Here is a 21,602-nt window from a genome sequence, read left to right as displayed (position 1 = left end):
GACTGAGTGAGTTCTAGTCATCGACATGAGTTTGTAGTTCCCAACTATGTATTCACTGCACATCGAATTTTCAATTACGGGGTTATTTCATTACAGTAACCAGTACCTATTTATCAATAGGTTACGAGTCCATCCAACATATTTTCCATCAAAAGTTGAACAACTTGAGCACCATTAACTCCTACGGTGCTACATATGTTTCAAATATACCGTTCAAAGTGGACGCAGTCGTACGACAGGGGCATACAATATGGGCATATGACGTCAAAGTTGGCCGAGTACATGAGACACATTTTCCAACCAACGGCTCGTTATTATCATCAAAGGCCTTATTTTGCCTATATTCGGAGCACCCATTCTCCAACCAACGGCCCGTTATTATCATCAAAGTATCACACTGAAATAAACCCCGATTTGGCGGGAGTAAGAGATTCGCCGCCAAACTTAGGAGGGAAACTAGCCAGCTAGGGTTTCAAATTGATGGCGAATTTGCACATAATTACAGCCAGCTGATCTGAAATTATCTGCTGCAAATGCTAACTGGAAGAGAAAGTTTAAGCAGATTGATCGGCAAGCGCCGCCGTTTTCTTCCCAACCTTCAATCTATTCTCTCTTCGCCTATCCGGGTAATCCTCTCTCGCTTTCCTTTTATTTGCTCTTATCTTATAGAAAGGTAAAATTGACATTGATTTTACATTTTTTAGAGCTCTTTGAATCTATTGTCTGATGAAAATGGACGTTTGACTGAAACTGAATCTTCCAAAGGCAAAGTTGAAATATCCAGTTCTGATTTGGTAACTTGCCCTGTTTGTGGGAGCAAAGTTCGTGGTGAAGATTACACTATCAATTCTCATCTGGGTATTTTCCTTTTCTCTTGTTTCCAATGCTATTGGTTAGCTATATATATTGCCCCGAGTCTCCTACTGCTCTTTTCCCCTCATGTATCCATGCCCGACATTCGTGTCATACATTTCCAAAAATAGACCTAATTTTCTTCATGTATCTCAGTCTGGTTTCAGATATGGATATAGGGAAATGGCCTTCATACTCTTCATTTTTTCTCATGTATTTGTATCCGACCTTCATCCAACGTATATTTGAATAAGAATGAAAGGACATGACCTTTCAATAACTCATCAAATACATGAAAAATTGAATTTAGTCATGTTGTACACGTGCCTGTTTTGGATACTCAATTCAATTTAAAGGCATTACATTTTTGTTCTTATTTGATTTTATATCTGCTAATATGACTTAATGGGTTCAGATAGATGTCTTTCTAGAAGAACCAAGCGGAAGCTGACACAGCGGACACTTCTTGAATTAAACTTTGGTTGTTCTCAATCAAAGCTTCAAATTTCCTCGGATGAATCAGAACAGCTGCTGAGTAGTGACCTTAGTAAGAATTGTTCTGACTATGAAGAGAATGTCACTCGTTGCTTCTCGAAGATTGATCCAAGAGAAGAAAAAAGCCATGATCAGCGCAGACAATTGCCGCATACTGAGAGTGTTAAACAAATTGATGTGGCTGGTTCAGCAGAAAATCCGATCAGTGATGGAAGGGCAAACACCATGGTTGACTTTTCTGCATTGTCCACTGATAATGAGGAGTCCAGAAATCATATAGATGTAACTGTGGACAGCATATCTGGGATGGCTATTGATACTTATATTGTCGGTCGTAAGTTTAGTGATGAAAAAGAGGTGAATCTAGGGGCAAACATATCTCTTCTGAGAGACCCTGATAATATTAAGGATTCAAATGCTATCAAGGTTCACTTGCTTTTGCCTTTGCATTTTGCATAGTACTATATTGACCTTTTATTTCTTTCCCTTTTTTTTTATTTGGTTTGAGGGGGGGCGGGGGGAGGAAAAAACTACTAATACCACCTTGTTTTCTTATTTTAATCAGGTTCTTTCTGCAAGTTCTGCATGCTGTAAGGTGCTTGGTTATCTCCCTCTAGAGTTAGCTCAGTATTTATCTCCTCTGATTGAAAAGTACTGCTTGAGCTTTGAGGTGATGTAGTTCAAAAGAAACATGTTCAGTTTTTTTTTCAGCATGGCTACTCTTATGAATGTAATGTTCATATATACAGTAGTGAATGAACTATAAAATGAATAAGGGAAGGACATGAATTAATAACTCCTTTTAAATGGGACTGAAGGAAAGAGTGTGAATAAACTAACATGTTCAGAAAACCTCAACCTAACTGTAGGTAAAGTGAGTCCAGTGGAAATGAGGTGTCAGAAATTATTTGTTATCATTCAAGAGTAGTAGAAAAGCTGATAAGAGGTAAAAGGGAAAAAAAAAAAAAAAGAACTCTACACTCATTTAATTTGATTCCTCTACCTAAGTGCCAAACTTGTCACAGTGGAGGTTTATCACTCTAGGGACCTAAGTTCTCAATCAACTGGCTAGGATTCCATTTATTATTTATTTATGTATTTATTTTTGGGTGTGTTTGTGTGAAGAATCCTAGATTAACTTCTTAAAAGTCATCGTCCTTCCTCCCTTCTTCCCTGTGTTGGCATCTTTAACTGTACTGGTTTTAAAACATCCTACATGTGTCATGAACATTTCATTTTTACAAGCTTCTGAAGTTTTGGGAAGAAAATACATCCGTGACATGCTTTTCTCGAAACATTTTGATTATGTAATTCTGAATAGGCTACATATACCTGGCTAAAGAAATGGCTATATATTTGATTTATGTGGTAGATAATCTCCTTAATGAAAATGTTGGTATTATCATATATTCTTCTCTCTTTCTCTCTTTAGAAGTATTTATTTAGCCATACTCTTTTAATCAATCAAATTGTCACACTCTTAAATTTGTTAAAATGATGGAAACTGATAAGATTCTAGTTCTTCTCATCTCACTTTAGGCTTCTTGCAGGGATATGTGATATCTGTTCCTAAACGTTCTCTTGATGCTGTTCAAATTCAGATTGTGTGTCAGAACAGTATATTTAATGGTAAAAAAGGATATGATGAATTTGAGGCTTTACATTTGTGGCAAAAAGCTCTTCAAGTAGTTGAATTTGCAAAGAACCGCCCACCTAATACGACAAAATATCAGCAAAATTTTTGTCTGTTACTAAAGGAGGTTCTAACTAGTAGCCCTCACCTTTTCACAAAAGATAAGAAGAAATTCATCGGTGACGCTTCAAATTCTTGGTTTCCATTTTTTCCTGTCATTTAAAGTTCTACTTGGTTTTAATGTCTATATCATCTTTTGGCAGAATCATTCACTTCATTATCAGAGGATAGTCAGAGGCTTTTTGTTCGACTTTATACACGGAAAGGTTTTGTATTACAATATTAAGTTTGTATAATATCCTCTCCCTCACAATCTCTGAGTTCAATTTGTTATTTATGCCTGCATGTATAGCTCCATTCTTCACTACTAGTCCTTATACATCGATTCTATTGGCTGCTTAACATTGAACTTAGATCGTCTTAAGTAGGTAGGCTTTGGATCATGATTATTTTTTTCTCTGTGTTGCTGAATTACGAACTGAATATACTGGATTAGTGATCTACTCAAGTTTTTATTGTTGGATTCTTTTAAGAGCTAGTTTATTTTGCATTGTTAAATAAGTTTCTACAAGTTCATTTTACTATCAATAGATGATGTAAACAGCTAAAACTGTTAAAAGCTACTAAGATTCTTTTCCATATTGAGTTTATTTGTGCTTACTCAGTGACTATTTGTCATCAGAAACAGCCTTGATTGTGTCTTCAACCGTAGACATTCAAATGGAGATCCACAGTCTCTATAAGGATGGTTTTTCTTTCTTTGTCTTTAAATATGCATGTGTGATACTTGTATAAGAAGTCTTTGACATTGTGCTATACCAAGTGGTCAACCTACTAATTTACATTGTCCAAAATTGCGCATTTGTTTCCACGGTCAATAAATTTTATTGTCATGCTTTTTTTTATTTATTTTATTTTATTTTAAAATTCAGGACCTTGGTTTCGATTGTCTACCATTATGTACCCTGAAATATGTAATCCTCAACAAGCTGTCAAGGAGCTGTCTGGTAATTTAAGTTTATTAAAATTATTCCTATTTCTATACCAAAGTCTTTCCTGACAGCAAAAACTTATTTATGTGACATTGCAGCAACTGGCTATCTGTATCTCTTTGAAGATACAACTAAACTACATGATGATGAAATGAAGGACCTTTTGAGTCTGCTCACTGTTTCTGAGCTTCGTGACATTTTATGTACACTAAGAAAGGTTTGGATTTTTTATGTCTACTTTCTATTGTTCTTTGTGGCACTATAGCAATTCTGTACTCTGTAAAAGCATTTCTTTTTATCCTTGGTGTAGTGTTTTAGGATTGGAATGTAATTATTATTATGCTAGTGTCATGTGCCACTGGCCAAATCATCTGCCAGTATGGTCATCTAACAGCTCACTAGAATTTCTAGCTTAAAGTTCTTTTCCTTTTCCACTTTCTCATTATCATGTGTAGATGTTGTTGGCCAATGACCACACAATGCTTGCGATTTTTTTATTTTGAGAAAACATATAAGGAAGTTGAGCATTGCATTGCCCCATGAAAACAGAAAAAATGGAAGGAAAGAAAACAGAACTGGTCTTCAATATGAAGAGGTCAATATTTCTTATCGACTTCTTTCTTTTTCTTTTACCATAATGTCTATGATGCTACTAAAGTTCTACTACAAAAGGGTTTATTGGATCATGAACAATCAACTAGGATTTTCTCTAAATAATTTATTTTGTACTTTGATTATTCTTTATTGGAACTTTTGTATCTGTTTGTGTATGTTTTTAACATATGAAGCAACATTTTCTACAGAGTTAAAGCACTGATAGTGAATTATCTAGCTGTATCTATATGATAATGAAATTGAAACATATTATCATCTTCTGTTCATATAAATCAATGAAAATGGTGATCTAATTCAAACAGTTGGGCTTTTCTTACGTGCGCTTTTGGATTTCTGCTAAGCTACTCTTATGCAAGATTTCCATTTTTATTGCATATATTTTACAACTGTTTAGGTTTTCTTGAATTAATGTAGCACCAAATTTATGCCTTTATCCCATCATATTTCTCTTAAAGAATGACTGTAGTTTTACTGTTCATCATTATTTACAAGCATGATTTGAGGTCAAGATGTAGTTAAAGCACATTTAAGTTTGAATATACTACAAGTAGTAAATGGAGCATTTTGGTTGGGTCTTCCTAATTTTGGTTGATTCCATAGTTTATGCTCCTAAACTAATGGATTGGCCTCTGATGACTACACATTAAGAGATCTGCTGTGTGGACAGATACGGGTCAAACATTTTACATCTATTCACTACAGTAGCAATTATATGGAAATTTTGATTTGCCAACAGCGTAGATTGAGTTGGTAGGGATCAGATGCTTTTCTTGTAAAGCTCAGGTTTGATTGCCACTGCCAACAGTTCCATGCCTTGGCCCTACTACTGGCTATCCTTCCCTCACCTAAACTTATTGATGTGATTTTTCAGAAGTAAATAAATGCATTACATCGAACATTGATACTAGCTTCATTTCTTTAGTTCAGTCATGAGTTTAAGGTTTACAATAGATGTTGCCTTTCCAATCTCAAATTGGCTTTCTTATTTTAGCAGATCTGTACAAAATCGGGTATTTTAAGCATCTTATTTTCTGTGAGAATAATCCTTATGGCATGGCTTAATCTGTTAGTCTCGCAATTCAGATAAGATTCAGACAACCACATTTCTGAAAGCATGGTTGTTGCCTGCTATTTTTGCACTAGCAGCTTTTCCTTATGTTGCACTAATTTTTCTTTGTCACCTCTTTTTTGTTTAGGATGTAGTAGTAGCACACACTTCTAACACAATACTAGTGTTTTAAAAGTCAGGGCGTTGCTTGGCTATTTTAATCATCAAAACAATTTTTTTGTTGGTGCTCCTCATTTCCTGTTATTCTAAGTAGTCATTTGTTGTACTGAAATTCTATGTAATAGTCCAGTACACCCATGGTTTTAGCTTCTATTAACCGTTGTGGTATCAAGTATGTGTTTCTTACTTTGTTTCTTTGATGGTCCTCTGTATTCTGTTGAGTGTTCAGAAATGTAATCAAGGTTCAAGAAAGCAAAATCTTATTGCATCTCTTCTTTCCTGCTATAAAGGTGGATCATGGTAAATATTATTTCATAACAACAATTCATCAATTTTATGTAGTTTTCAAAAGCCCAATTGTATGTGTTAATTCTGACTTATTATTGTTGGTATATAATTTGCAGCCCTGTTCTACAACGGTTAATTTTGGAGAGAACTGAGATTTGTATTAGGACATCTCCAGAAGCTGAATCCCTTTTTTGGCGTGCTGAGGTGCTTGTACTAGTTCTGCCCCAGAATACTGCAGTGATACCCCATATGGTGTTTAACAATTTAATATAATGAGTCTTGTTTTGTACTGCAGAGGCTTTTCTTCCTAAATGGAGAACAGGATCTGTCGGCATTCCTACTGGTGGATCTCGGGATTGTCAAGTATCCTACTTACAACTGCATAATTTTAGAACAGATTTTCTCGAATGAAAGTGACTTACTTGCATATGAAGAGGTCTTGATTTCTCTCTATTTGATTGTACCAGTTGAAATTTTGTTGCCCTTTGCCACATATAATTGTAATGTGTTGCAGGCCATTGAAGTGGCTCAAGTAATTGATCAGTCTCTTGATGAAAACAACTTTGAGTTGGTTTTAAGATGCATCATGATAGCTGATTCCCGTATATCCTGCTGTCCCGAGAAATTGATTGATTCCACAAGCCCTGATTTAATGGCTATATTTCGGTCATGCTTCTCAGCATCATGGGTGTATTCTAAAGTAATCTTGCTTGGAATTTCCTTCCTTGAGTGTGAGCGTAGGTATGGAACATGATTCTTTGGTATAAGTAAAAATAAAATCCCCCTTATCATTTTTTGACTTATCTCTTGTCTATTAAGATGACATTACAGGGACCTAATTATGTTTTAAATTCTTTATCTTTCTAGGCTTTGCCATTGTTTGATTGAATGATTTATGCGCACAACCATCAATGATCACTTAAAAGATTTTTTATTTCAAAATAAGATGGTTGTGGTTGGATAGTAACAGTAGCAAGAGTGTAGTGGTAATAGTAGCAATTGTATTATTCTATGGTACTCAAACTCTGAGTGTGAGTATCATATACAAGTTTTTGTTCGGTACAGATATGTTCAGTTTTGTGCAACCTGTTTCATGTATTTGGAGTCCCTTAAAGGTCATATCCCCATACCTGTATTCTGGATATGCGTTGGACATGAGTGTCGAACCCAGGTATTTTAAGAAAAATGAAAATTCAGTAACCTTTTGCTAACTGCAATTGGATGTAGTGGTAGCAAATGGCAAAAGTAGCAACGTTGGCAGGGTGGTGATAGTGGTAGACAATAAAGCGACCATCAATGATCCAACAATGAATAAACTACTACGAGAATACATAAGTGAACCATAAAATTTTATCGAGCGTAGTGCTACTTTCATTAACCTGGTTAATGATCTTGATGCATAAGAAAAAAGCCACATCCAAGACAAATGTTGGGTTTTTTAAAAATATTTTTATAATTGTCTTGTCTCAGGTACAAGGATGCGATACATTTACTAAGGCGATTGCTTGATTGCTTCACCTGTGATACAAGAAGGGGATATTGGACCGTAAGATTATCTGTTGATTTGGAGCACATTGGCTGCCCCAATGAGAGTCTTTCAGTCGCTGAGGCTGGATTATTAGATCCTTGGGTTCGTGCCGGTTCAAGAATGGCACTACAAAGGCGAGTTCTTCGCTTGGCAAAACCACCTAGGCGCTGGAAAACTCCAAGCTTTTCAGTAACTCTTAAGAGGAAGATAATAGAGGTACTCTTTACTATTTCCTTGTGTTGGTTTTGCTCCTTGAGCTGTGCACTTAAAAAGTTTCGAAGTTTGCTTAACCTAGATTCATTTTCCTTGAAATACCCGTGCCGTGTCTGATTCATATATGGACATGGGTATGGGATGTGATCCTCCAATGACTCTCGAAATACATGAAAATCTTGGACACATCCATGTTTGGCACTCTCATCAGAGTCCAACTAACATTGTACTTAGCTAATTATATTAGTTTTCATCCTGAGACATACAGGTTCATATTCAAGGGAGACCATTGAACTGTGAAGCTGGTAGAAAAAGCCGGTTCTATGGGGAAGATGGGGAGCAATGTGGAGTAGAACAGTTAGCTCTACAGTATTATGCAAGAGAAGGTGGATGGCAGGGTGTCCATACAGAGAGTGGTATATGGATGACTATCTTTGGGCTTCTCATGTGGGATGTTTTACTTTCAGATGTACCAAATGTTTTCCGCACCAGATTCCAGGTACAATGCTCAATGTCAGTCATAAAAGAAACACAATATTTTGAATTGCTTTAGCAAGTCGGTGATGCTTTGTAATTCATTACATGCAAGTATGTGTTTCTTCATGCTTGCGTATTGATTTGATTGCAATGCCACTTTGAAAATTTTGGTTGTGTTGCTTGGTTCATTCCGAGTACATGATACGACATGACCACCTAAAACATGATAAAGATAAGAGTATTTGAATGTTTAAAATTTTATATAACACGATTTATTAACATATCAAAATTTGTATAAATATAAATTACTTTGAACATGATTATGAGATGAAAAGATATTCAACTACATGACTTGCCATGTCTACGGCTCGAGTTTGGCGAATTTAGCTGTTATAAATGGCAACAATGGGAAGGGTGATGAGACAGAATCTGAAACTCGAAATTTTCTCCACCCTTTAAATGATAACATACTAGTATACCATTTATATCCTTCAACATGATTGCTTCGAATACATGTATACTTGAAGAGAAAAGCCATATTACTCGGATGAGAGATTTAGGTACAGATATGTTTAATTTTCTTTTAAGTATTTCTATGTACATGGAAGGTCTTTGGAGAGTCATCCATATACCCTATCCGAATGTTTTAAAACAGGTACTTGAAAAAAAAGAGAGCAGGAGCAATATAGGATTAAAGGGAACTAACAAACATTTGAAAGAGTACATAGCTTTGGCTTAATAACCAATTCAAATTCTCTGAAAATTTCACTTTTTTTTTTGTTTGTTTGAAGGGGGGTGGGGGGAAGAATTATGTGTTAAATTTGTGTGAGTTTCTTAGATAGGTAAATATTTCCTTTTTCAGACTGCTCCATTGGATATGGAGACTGATCATTTTTATCTGGCAAGAAAGAGCCTTATCGAGCCCCAACTACAAAAAATCCACGATGGTTTGGCTGAAGAGATTCTCATAACATCATGGGAATTGCATATGGGAACAGCTTGTAGAGGAGTTAATTGGGACCAACACTCCCTTTCCGACCTTCGAGCAGCTGTTTCATGTATCAGAGGTCCTTGTTTGGCCTCTCTATGTAGACATCTCGCTCAGGATTACGGTAGTTGGTCGAGTGGAATGCCCGATTTGTTGCTCTGGCGGTTCCATGGGGATTACAAAGGTGAAGCCAAACTCGTCGAGGTTAAGGGCCCTAGAGATCAACTCTCCGAACAACAAAGAGCATGGCTTCTACTTCTAATGGATTGTGGATTCAACGCGGAGGTTTGTAAAGTGAGCACTACAGGAACATCCCCTTGAGGTTAGTTACCCTACTAAAAACCTGTATTACTTGGACGTATTTGAAAGTGTTGTTTAGTTATGTATACCATGTGAGTATATTCAATTATTTCAAGTCTTTGTTTTACATGTATTTGGACTGTCAAATTCTTATACTTGTATCTAAATATGCAATACATGTAATTAAGCAGCATTGTTAAAATTCGAAGTCTTTCCAGGGAGTCCGATGTTTTTATAATTTCTTCAACAAATGTTAGTATGGAATTTGTTACACCCTGCACTCAAAACAGCGTCGGATCTGAATATGTAATGTCACATTACGTTGTTGAAGGCACTCTAATTAAAACCACTTTCATTACCAAGGAAATTAGCATTCAAACAAAATAAATTCTTTACAAATTCAACTATACACATAAACATGTTTAACAAATCTCAAATGATATTATTTAACGCATGTTTAACAAATCTCAAATGATATTATTTAATGCAATTAGGGATTAAACGAAATTAAGTACCAAATTAAGATATGAATCCTAATTCTATTTATCAAAATCCAATAGTGATTTGAGATTGATCTCCCTTATTTTATTAATTTAGCTTTATGTGTTTGTCTTGACATACAAAAAACTCTTACCTTGAGATTTGAGTCATGTTATCTGAGATTTGTTTGTTTAGTCTCAAGACCAAAATTTGCGATATGCACCAAATAATTAATCATGTTATCTTGAGATTTGTTTGTTTACTCTCAAGACCAAAATTTGCGATATGCTCCAAATAATTAATTATGTACTTGAGGTTTTGATGTATGTTCTTAATGTTTTGAGACATTATTATAAAAATACCTAAAATAAGCATTGTAAAGCACAAACACCAATCACTTCACACCTAATTTAGGCAAACATTAATCCAATATCATTTGCACAGATTTAACTAACCAAAACATAATCAACATTCTAACAACCTAGCAATCAATACACCTCAACCATACAAATCTAAATAAAAGATTTAACCATTAAGTTCATACAACTCAATCACTTCTCAAGTATTAAAGTTCAACTCAAGAAATTTTATAAGTCCATGATAGAAAAACATACCAAATTCATATTAGACCATAATACTCGACATAGGTAGATGCCATTAACTACACATACAAATAAATAACTGTACAAGTATATCCAAGTTGAGTTGAGCTATTACCTCTAAATACTTTACGACTTCAATCTACTAAAAATCTGTGGTGCTAACATAGCTTAAATTCAATATATAATCAATGATATGAAAAATAAGAAATTCATATATGTATACATACAACATTATACCAATTAGTCACATCTTAACATCAATGACATTAACCATTAAGTTTTCATATAATCCCGATAATAAGGCACCCTCAAGGTATTAACGTCTTGTTAAACTTACCTCAAAGCAATCTCAATATTCATTTTATAATATAATTGAATATCATATATATATCATGATCATTTTATTAGTTTAATCCTTATTAACTGATTTGGATTTGAGGACGGATACACGGATCAGTCCATTGACACACTAGTATATGAACTATGTGCTAATTGAGCATAGATGCATCGATCCCATCAACCACATCAGAATACGTTCGTAGCCTTGGGGAATTGAGCTAGTGATATGTGCTCGACCCTCAAGGAATTAGAGAACTATTGCAATATAACACACATTAAGCGTTGGATCAAATATAACATGCATTAAGTGTTGGATCTCCCACTTATCAAACAAACCTTATGGCATGCCAAATATACTCGTAACTCTATTCGACACTGTTAATAAAGCATTATTATTTATTAATAATTTATCAAAACACATTATAATCAAATTACTTAACATGACCATAATATGATATTACAATCTCAAGTATACATACATATATATATGTACTTCGACATATCACATTCAAAACAATTAACTATCTATGAAAGCATTGATTGAAATCAAATTATGTGAGCACAAATTTAAATATATACAAGAATTCATATCAAGGTTCAATTACAACTTACTACCCGTAAAACAAAACATTAATATTTTGCCATTTACTCCTTGCATTTCATTTAATTCAATATATTTTCTTTCAAGGTATCATATGTATATATATAGTTCACGCATGCCTAATTATCAACTTATTTTAGGTTCTCATATCAACAAAATTTCTCACTCATTTCTCATTTAATCCAACAATTTAAAGATTAAATCAACAATTATAAATCATAACCAAAACAACAATTAACATCAATGAATTCACAAGCCAAATATTTAATTATCTTATGTGATGAAAAAAATATGTTAACATAAATCGGACTTGTTGTTTGTTGTTCGTTCTCGTCTTTTCGTTGTCCCTTGACATTTTGTCCTTTGTATTTAGACTCGTTCAAAGATACAATTATAGAAACAATATTAGTTTCTCATTATCAAATATACAAAATTTACAAATAAAACGTGTTATACATATTTTCTTTTTGGTCCATTTTAACCCTAATGTCTGAAAATTTCGTAACTCAAATATTCGTGATCGAATCTCAATCCGACTCTAGAACTATAATCTAGGAGCCCCAAATTATTTAAAAACTTATATAACTCAAAAAGTTTCATCAATTCTCTCAAATATGCAAAAACTCATCAATGGTTATTTGAATAAATATATACTAAACCCATTACCTTATGACTGCCTCCCGACGTGCGAACATCGAGAGTGTAAATATTGCAAATAAAATATATATAATTAAGTACGGTATCTACAAGTGAACATGTCAAATTGTAATATAGTTTTATTTACAACGAAACACTTGGAAAGTATTCCAAGGATCGTACCCAATGGATTGCAGACTGAAGAAATTTATTATTAAATTAATTACCGAAAATAATTATTAATCTAACTGAGTCACGAATTAGTAGTGTTGATGCAGAATTAAAATATTAATTAAACTAATTAACATGAAATAGCCTAATGGAATTTTCTATTCCTAGTGTCAATGATGCGAGCTCCTAGCTTATGATCGATTAAATACCTAATTATCAACTAAGAAACCAATTACCCTTAACTGAGTGATTTACCATCCTTAGCTAAGAATATCCTCTCGGACTCATCATCACTAAAGATTACCACCTAAGATACCCTCTCGGTCTCACCTAGGCATATGGATACCCTTTTGGTCTCACCGCTCGGCACAAGGTATACTCGATAGGATACCCTCTCAGTCTCACCTGTCTAGATATTTTACTAGAGTCATCACTTCCTAGTATACTAAGTACTCTTGAACAAACACCCAATTTCAGATAAATAATTACTTAATTAATAAATCAGTTAAGAAACTGAATCATGCAAAATATGAATAAAGCACAAGAATTAATCCCAACATTCATACAAGCATCAATTGATCAGGTTAATGAAATATAAATAAATGAATAAAGGAAAATAATGAAGAAAATGCTCATGAATAAATAGATAGAAGCACGATTTCAGAGCAATCTACGCTCGCAATCGTCTTCATATTGGAATAGAAAGAACTTCGTTTACGAGAACATAAAACTTAAGCTAAAAACTAAATAAAACAATATAAGAAAAGCTGTCTAACTAGGTTGATCCCCCTTTCCATAGGTTTATAATTCAACTTTTATAGGTTAAACTTGGAGTACAAGATGTCTAAAATACCCTTGAAATAATTAGGGTTTAACTAATAAAAGGTCAAAATACAACTGCTTTAATCCAAGTTTTTTTAGTGTTGTCACGACGTCAAGGAACCCCACGTTGCGACGTCAAGTCTATTTCAGCCCTAGTAACTTCGATGTTCGATGTTGCGACTCTGCATGTTGGTGTTGTGACACTAGCGTTGTCTTTTGTGTTCTTTAGTCTGAAACGACATCCTGCACACGCAGGTATCCCATTAATCCTACCTTAGGCCCGAGTTGGCCAAACGGTTCATCAGAACACTAAAAAAGTGTAAAAATACTTATTTTACTAAAATTAACTCTAAGCTACTAAAAATAGAAAATGCAACTAAATAACCTGAAATGACTTGAAAACAAGCTCATTAAGTGCCGAAATGACTCTAATCTGTCACTACAAATTGTGACAAATCATCTTGCCGACTTGCTTCTTCCATGAATCAAGCTTAAAAACAAATTTACATTCATAATTCAAGCTTTCTATCTCTTAGTTTTCTAAGCTTCCAAAAATAGTAAATAAGAAAAACCATAATGGTTCTCATGTATATTGAATGGGTCTTACTTGACTACTGACTTAGGCTAATAATCCATAAAAAATTCAAAGACATTCACATTTACTTGATATGGAGAGCTCACAACATAAGGGGAATGGGAGCATGAAACTTTTCTTTTCTTTGTTTGTAGTGATTGTAGAAGAAAAAGTAAAGATGATTCTCATCTTTTCACAAAAAATTTCTTTTGATAACTAAATTTTAACTTAATTAATAGTCATATAATGGTTGAGATTATGCAAAATTAGACAAAAATCCCCTTTTTATTTGAAAATGAGGGAAATAGGCCACATTTCTTTAAATTTAGAAAAATAAACTGATTTGCGTACAAGTGGCAAAAGCGTGCTTTCCCCCCTCCTTTCCACATCAACAACCACTTTCTAAAAAAATTGTTAATTTGAAAAAAAAAAAGCCATTAGATTAAAAAGAATAGGTCGTTGGATTGAAATTTGAAAAAAATCGAGAAAAGTTTAATAATTTTCTAGAAACCCAAGAATTCTGGGATAAAATTTGCAGTTCGTCTAGTCTTTTACATGGCAGAATTTTTAGGTCACAAGAATACCCAGGAATCTTGGGAAAGAAAAACTAAAAAAAAAACGTTTCTAACAAGACACATTTTTCTAATTTGTGAGTCTTGTCCTGTCTTTTCCAATAATTTGAAAAAAAATTCATATCCGGTGGTAGAGTTTTTCTATAAAATAAAGATTGATATGGGTAGGTTTTCATAGTTAAATTTTGAGTAGATATGTATGTTGAGGAGAAGATTGTTGATGTTAAAAAATCTAAAGTTGGAAAATCAACCCAACAAAGTAAATTAGTTCAAATAAGTAAATTTGGTGGTTTAAGTTATTTGCCCAGTTCGTCGATGTAGAGGAAGGTGGTCTAAGTTCAACAATAGTTCTAGATAATATGTTTCAAGAACAGGAAGTAGAAAGTCCAACCACATGACTGTATGGCAGTTTCACGATATTGTTGCAAAGCTTGTATTAGGGAATTCCTAAATCATCATTGGGAAGGCATTCCTCGGTTTCATCCTTCTTTTTTATCTTTGGAACGTCGATGTCCTATGCTAGAAACACTTATGCAGGTATGCCATCAAGTTACGTGGGTAGACAATCCTGTAAATAATATTGGTTTTAACATAAGGTTGTGTAGAACAAATGGTGTTCTCTCTACCACCTGCATTGATAAAGGGACATCCAATCTGGTACATGGCTCAAAAACTCAGGTTGATAGCGAAGAGGAAATTGAGAACAAAGAGAAAGTTGAGAATGAAGTGGAAGTTGAATTTGATGATGATCTAATATGAGAGTCAAGGCTCGATGGTTTAGAAATTGTATTATTTTCTGAACTAGAGGCCATTCCTATTAAACTAGAGGGGAGTGATTTTGACAATGAAGGTCCGAACAATTTTGAAGGAACCCAACTATATTTTACGGTGTATGAACCTCCACTTTGCATGCTTAATGTCAACATTGATGCTCAAGATGGGTTATAATTTCCTAAACTTCCTCATAGAAGACCGGGCCATGTGAGTTCTTCTACAAATTTTGGCTATTTACAAGTTGGAATGGAGTTTTCCTCCAAAGATGTTGCTATAGTGAAGCGTTATAACATAAAGCATGGGGTCAATTTCCATGTTACTAAATTACGAGCGAAAAATGAGGCGAAGTGCACAATGCGTGACATTAGATGTTCATGGAAAACCATGGAATTAATGAGAAAGAAGATGAGAAAGAAATATGATGCTCCACATACTTGTGTTGTTGGAGGTATGTCATAAGATCATCTAGAATTGGATTCTGATCTTATCTTTGATGTTGTATTACATATGGTAAAAGCAAATCTTAGGATTCTTGTACTGATTTTGGTTGCTAATATCAGTAGTGACTATAATTACACCACATATTACTACAAGGCATGAGTTGCAAAACATAAGGGAATGAAAAAAATGCATAATTTGTGGGATAAATCATATAAAGATCTTTGACAATGATTGTGCGTACTGAATCAGTACATCCCAAGTACCATCATCGATTTGCAAATGGAACCTGTATATCATGGAAATTGAATGGTCTAAGGTAAAAAAAATTTCCATCGTCTTTTTTGGACATTCAAGCCATGCATTGAAATGTTCTGGTACTGTAAGTCACTAGCCAAATTGATGGTACATTCATGTACAAGAGATATGAGCATCACTTGTTGTTAGTCATTGCACAAGACAGTAATTGGAAAATCCTGCCAATAGCTTTTGCAATTGTTGAACAAAGAACCTCGAGAAGGCATGTGACTTCTTCTAGACTAGCTTGAGAAGGCATGTCGTCGCAACTGTTGAATCTGGTGCCCGAAGTGTAGTATTTTCGTCTATGTACACTTGTATTTTTTTGAACAAATTGGTTTAATAAAATAATTCATAAATTACATTAATGTTCTTTGTAGATTGTACTTAGTGGTTTTTTCATGTAAAGAAAAATGGAAGCAAATATTAGATTACTGGTTATCTAGTGTTTAACTAACACTAAGAGGTATTACACATTTGGCTCATAATATGAAAAGACAACTTGTTTTAGTCTAATCAGAAATGAGAAAATCAATTGAAATACTAATAAGTCATCTATCAGGTCCAATTTGGGAGTTCTTTTCTTGGGCATTAGAGTGGATGACTCTTAGAAGATAAAGACATAGACGTGACTAACTGAACTATCAGTACATCAGATAGGTTCCAAGTAGAATAGATCTTGAATCTATTTATGGATTTATTCACTTGTGACGTTCATAGTGTGACATACCTTAATCCTAAGTGGATGATGGACTATGTATGCATGACTCATATACTTTGATATAAATAAAAGCCTGAGTTCAAATAGATAAGGAACCAAAAGTTGGTGCGTTGGGTATACAACTTCTATAGTATGTAGCATTATTCACAATAATGGAATTCACAGCCCATGAAATGGGTAAATGATATCCTCTCATTGGCATCACATGATAGATGAAAAGTAAACATGGCTATGGGTCATTTGTCTTTGTGATGAATGAGTTAATTACTATTTGATAGTAATTGACTTTTCATGAAGGAAGATGCAATTTTTACCATGAGAAAAAATAGGATCATATTGGGAGAATAAATTTATCCAAAAGAGATTAAGGATATCCAATGACAAGGTCATTGGATGAACGCTGATCGAGTAGCTTTCGTAATGGTATGTAACTGGGGAGAGCTCAGTGACGATACTATGGTGGAATGACTTTGTAACTAAATAAATTTATAATTAATAGGTGAAAAGTTAGAACTTAATTATAAATAATTTGAGCCCAAATTAGATATGTCCAATCGGTCCCTCCGTTAGTTCGTTGAAACTAGAAATGAATTACTTATTGAAGCAATTGAACAAAAATAGATAGAAATGATAAAGTTAGAGAAATGGGTTACATTCGGAAATGAATGTGGTTTCTCACTAAGTATGGAAATACCTGAGAATTAATTTATGTTTTGAAATTATTATTTAAGTAAATAATTGAAGTTCAAAATGGAATTAAATTAATTGGTCATTGTGAATCCATTGAATATGGAATTAAATTAATTGTTAAATATATTTTCTCATAGATTCTTTTACGGTAAAGTTGTCATGACATTAAAGGAATTAGAATTGGATTGAGAAAATTATTTAATTGGAAAATGAATTTAATAAATAATATTTATTTTTAAATAATAAAACTTGTATTGGGTTGGATTAAATTATAAAGTGCTAGGTTAAAAGTCAAGGAAACACATATAATTGGACCCGATACAGGAGAGCCCAAAACCCCTCATCATAAGTATGAGGGGTGGCAACCCTAGTATAATTAACTAGGGTATCGCCTATTTCTCCTAGTAGAACTAGGAGACTTGGTTTTCTATCACATAAGTATTGTTTATGTTTTACTAATTCAATCATGATTCTTCTATCTCTCCCTATCAAAAAATGACAATGGTAGAGCTATTTACACATGTAACGCTCCAAAATTTTAATTTTGGGTATTGTGAATGTGTGACAAAAAATATTTGTCTGCTTTAGTGGTTATGTGTTCTGGGTGTGTTTGGGAGGTCTCAAGTTCAAGCCAGGACTTGGGCAAATTTTGGTATTTTTATGAATAAATCTTTGGTCAGTAGGCTTTTAAGTAAAAGTTGACAAATAATTAACAGAATGGGCTTGCTGGTTTGATGGATAAGTAGAGTGTTAGTGTGAAGGAGGTCCTGTGTTTGAATTTTGGCATGGGCATTATTTTTGCTCGTGCGTCCGGGAGAGTTTGAGTTGGACTAAAAATCTAATTAGTGGATTTAGTGGGGAGTTTGATGGAGAGAAATAAGGGATTGGGGTAGTTATCAAATATTCTGTTCATCTTTTTTTTTCCCTTTTTTTTTTACTTTCCCCAAAATCCCTTCACCCTCTTGCTGTTTTTCTCTTCATTGCTGTCGAATTTCTGCTTTCTTTCACCCTTCATCTTCTTGATTTTTCTTTTCCCACTTTGCCTCGTGTCGCTCCACATTTGTCTGCGATCGTTCAGTAAGTTTTAGATAAAATATTTGTCTCTGTTTGTTAACTTTCTTCTGAAGTGTTTTGTTTATGTCAATTAAGGGATGATTCAAGGGCTCGTAATCACTAATCGGAGTCTTAGTTTGTATGGGAATTACTGTTCATTGGTTGAAGTAAGGTTTAGTCGCTTATGGGTTAAAACCTCGATACGAGTTCAATTTGGGATCACGTTATGTGAGATTAAATTAGTATTATTTGTTCAATTATAGGCTTTTGAGTGCTCGAGGACTTTTTTAGCATCAAACAAAACAGGTGTGTACCCGAAACACAGAAAACGGGATTCGGTGAAAAGCCGAAATTGCTTACTGTTTGGATAACAGCAGTAGGCTAATTTTGAAAAATCACCATAAATTGTGGAAATCAAATTAGAGGATGAAAAAAAATAGAATTAAAGGTTATTGAGTCTAGTTTCTCATAGAAGAAACGATGTAAGTAATGAAATTGTAAATCGTGAGATATAATAAGTTTTGTGAGACAATGTCAGAATGAATTCGGGTTCCCCTGTTCTGACTTAAGAAAATCATCAAAAATTGGAGAAAAATAATTAGGGGTTAAAATTTACATATTTAAATTTTTAATGAGTCTATTTTCAATAGAAACTAATGGTAACATCATCCAAATTTTTTACTAAGAGATAATTAATTTTTAGCAAAGAAAGGCGAAGCTGTTAGATAGCAGAACAGAGGTAAGATTGAGGATTTTACTGTACTTAATGGCTGTATTGGCTGAACCAAAAATTTTGAAACTTTTATGGTATAAAGATATTTGAGCCTAGTTTCAAAGACATCAAGCGAACCTTAATTTGGAATTCTGTAGCTCAAGATATAAATAATTTAGTAATAGTGACTCAAGTAGACAGCTTTGAAGGAACATATAAGTAAATAGTGAAAACATATATGAATATTTAACTAGCACGGGTTACATTAAAAATGGACCACGAGGCCAAGGCCAATTTTGGTCGAGTGGGCCACACGGGCAGACCACATGGGCGTATGATCCCATTATCACTAAATTGATTTTTAAGGTTGCACGGGTCGCCCAAGTCGACTGTGAACCTACTGTAGGGTCGGTAAGCATCACTTAGACCCCTAATTGTACGAACTGAATGTTTAATTTATATATGTGTTGAGCATGATGATATGCTTGTATACTGAACTGGTTATATGTACTGATGTCCTGAGATAGCATGTCGTGACTTGAATGTTGCATTGCATGGGGTTGGGTTAATTATATTTGGAGGAAGTGTACTGAAAGGCTCTTAAGCCTAACATACTTGCAGCTCAGCTGTAAATTACTGTTTTGTGCTACATTCGGTACTACCTAGAGTGTAGGGATGGGTGGGTTGATTTGATCCCCACATGGAGTGTAGGGTTGGACGGATATGGTGTGTAGAGGCTGGTTGGGTAGGACTTTGATATTGAATACTGCATGACTGCAACTGATACTATGATGGGCTAAGGCCCTACTGCATCATGGATACTGTACTAAGATGGGCTAAGGCCAAAACTTTTACTGATACTGAAAAAGGGCTTAGGCCCAAGACTGCTTTAATTGTGCACAGTGATTTACTATTGTTTGTTTTTTGTGGGATTACACACTGAGTTTTCGTAAACTCACCCTTTTTGTTTAAATGTTCACAAGTAATCCCCAGATCTAGACGGATCTGTGCGGTAGAGGACTCGGCAGTGACCACGGTTTTGGACTTTCATGGTTTTTAATCCATATTTCTGATAATTGGTTTTATTTCTATTCTATTTTTACTGGCTAAGTCTTTGGGTTTTAATTATCTTTACCTTATGGATTACAACTGCTAGTAGTAGGAAACCTCGGTTTTCAAAATAAACAAATATTTTTCCTAAACACACAATTGTTTAATCTGTTTTAAAAGCTTCTGCGAACGAATAACGTTTTGAAACTATCAATTAAATGAGTAACACAATTTTGGAACTAATAAGATATTAAGATAAGGAATTCAATGGAAATGGTTTTAACGCGACGACATAATTTTCGAACACCCTATCATGTGACATCGCTAGATCCGACCATAACGTCCGGGCCGGGTTTGGGGTGTTACAACACATAAGTTTTTAATACTGTTATTCTGCCCGAAAATAGTGAGAATTTATTTCTAAGTATAAATTATATTTTCTAAAATAGTAATTCACCGATTTTTATAGAGAAAGATTTACTTTCTTATTGAAAGTAAGAACATTATTTATGGTTCTGTATTTGATTTATGATTGTTTGAGCCCATACTCGAAGCGGTTTGTGGTACGAGAATAGCGGGGGAGACCAATCGGCTGAAAGTCAAGAACATTTAGGATCTGTCTTGCACAAAGCACAAGTATTATTTGAAAAAAGTTTATTGTTATAAATATCATAAATTGAATCGATTTTTAAAATTTTAAATTTTCACTATGATAGAAAACCATTTTTAAACTGGAATTTTCATAACAATTGATATCAGAGCCAGGTTGTGCTATGTTTATAGTATAAATCAATACCAAAATTCTCTTTTCTTCTTGTTTGGTTAATTTTTTATACGATGTGACATTTTTATAATTATTTGTATGTTTTGGGCTATGTATGTGAATGAATGTATGCTATTATTTTATTATTATAAAATAATTTTTTCCAAAATTGTGTTTCCTAGAAAATTGAGAAAACGCAAACCTGAGTCAACCAACTGGCAAAAGACTAACGGTTGCCCAATGGCGGAGGTTATCGTGGCCTTACGGCTACTTGGCAGTGGACGGACAGGGATTGACGGCGATGGTGACGTCAACTGTGGGGACAATAGAAGTCCGTGATGGCAACAAAAATTCAACAACAAATCCTTTCGGTGGTTTTCAAGTCATTTGTGATTTTGAGGAAATCCCTAAAAATTAGGATATTTCACTTTGACCCAAAAAACTCAAAGTATGCTTTAGGGTAATAATTGTAATTTTTATTTATTATTTTTCTAGGATGAAATCATGAAAACTTTGGGTGGTTGGAGTCATTTAATTTTATGCTTTTCTATGATAGCATGATGATGTTTAAATTGATTGCAAAGAATGCTTAAGCATACGTATGATAAGCATGCCATATACTTTAGGAGAAGAATGCC

The 21,602-nt window shown here is 34.1% G+C and overlaps 1 protein-coding gene across 3 annotated transcripts; it reads left to right on the top strand.

The window, feature by feature from the left end:
• The first annotated feature begins 338 nt into the window (after nucleotides 1-338).
• On the top strand, nucleotides 339-9,871 carry LOC105794018 (fanconi-associated nuclease 1 homolog). 3 transcript variants are annotated; one of them, XM_052628252.1, is made up of 15 exons: nucleotides 339-626; nucleotides 705-858; nucleotides 1,268-1,773; nucleotides 1,913-2,017; nucleotides 2,898-3,159; nucleotides 3,244-3,306; nucleotides 3,973-4,047; nucleotides 4,131-4,249; nucleotides 6,105-6,175; nucleotides 6,280-6,367; nucleotides 6,459-6,599; nucleotides 6,678-6,904; nucleotides 7,634-7,907; nucleotides 8,173-8,403; nucleotides 9,292-9,871. In XM_052628252.1, the coding sequence occupies exons 1-15, from the start codon at nucleotides 534-536 to the stop codon at nucleotides 9,688-9,690; spliced, it is 2,808 nt and encodes a 935-aa protein (XP_052484212.1). In that variant the 5' UTR covers nucleotides 339-533; the 3' UTR covers nucleotides 9,691-9,871. The 3 variants fall into 3 exon arrangements, with proteins under 3 accessions (XP_052484212.1, XP_012478431.1, XP_012478430.1); XM_012622977.2 differs by having other exon boundaries at nucleotides 341-626; nucleotides 1,913-1,942; nucleotides 9,244-9,871; XM_012622976.2 differs by having other exon boundaries at nucleotides 341-626; nucleotides 9,244-9,871.
• Nucleotides 9,872-21,602: the final 11,731 nt, after the last annotated feature.

This window comes from Gossypium raimondii, chromosome 3 (assembly GCF_025698545.1).
Source record: "Gossypium raimondii isolate GPD5lz chromosome 3, ASM2569854v1, whole genome shotgun sequence".
Taxonomy (NCBI): Eukaryota; Viridiplantae; Streptophyta; class Magnoliopsida; order Malvales; family Malvaceae; genus Gossypium; species Gossypium raimondii.
Note: the sequence above shows the minus strand (reverse complement) of the source record. Positions and strands in the feature narration are given on the sequence as shown.

Bases quoted from the DNA above. Each gene is read 5' to 3' on its own strand.
- LOC105794018 (XM_012622976.2), top strand. From the start codon at position 534: ATGCTAACTGGAAGAGAAAGTTTAAGCAGATTGATCGGCAAGCGCCGC. The intron at 3,160-3,243 runs GTGACGCTTCAA...ATCTTTTGGCAG, and splicing joins AGATAAGAAGAAATTCATCG to AATCATTCACTTCATTATCA. The intron at 4,250-6,104 runs GTTTGGATTTTT...TTGAGTGTTCAG, and splicing joins TTTTATGTACACTAAGAAAG to AAATGTAATCAAGGTTCAAG.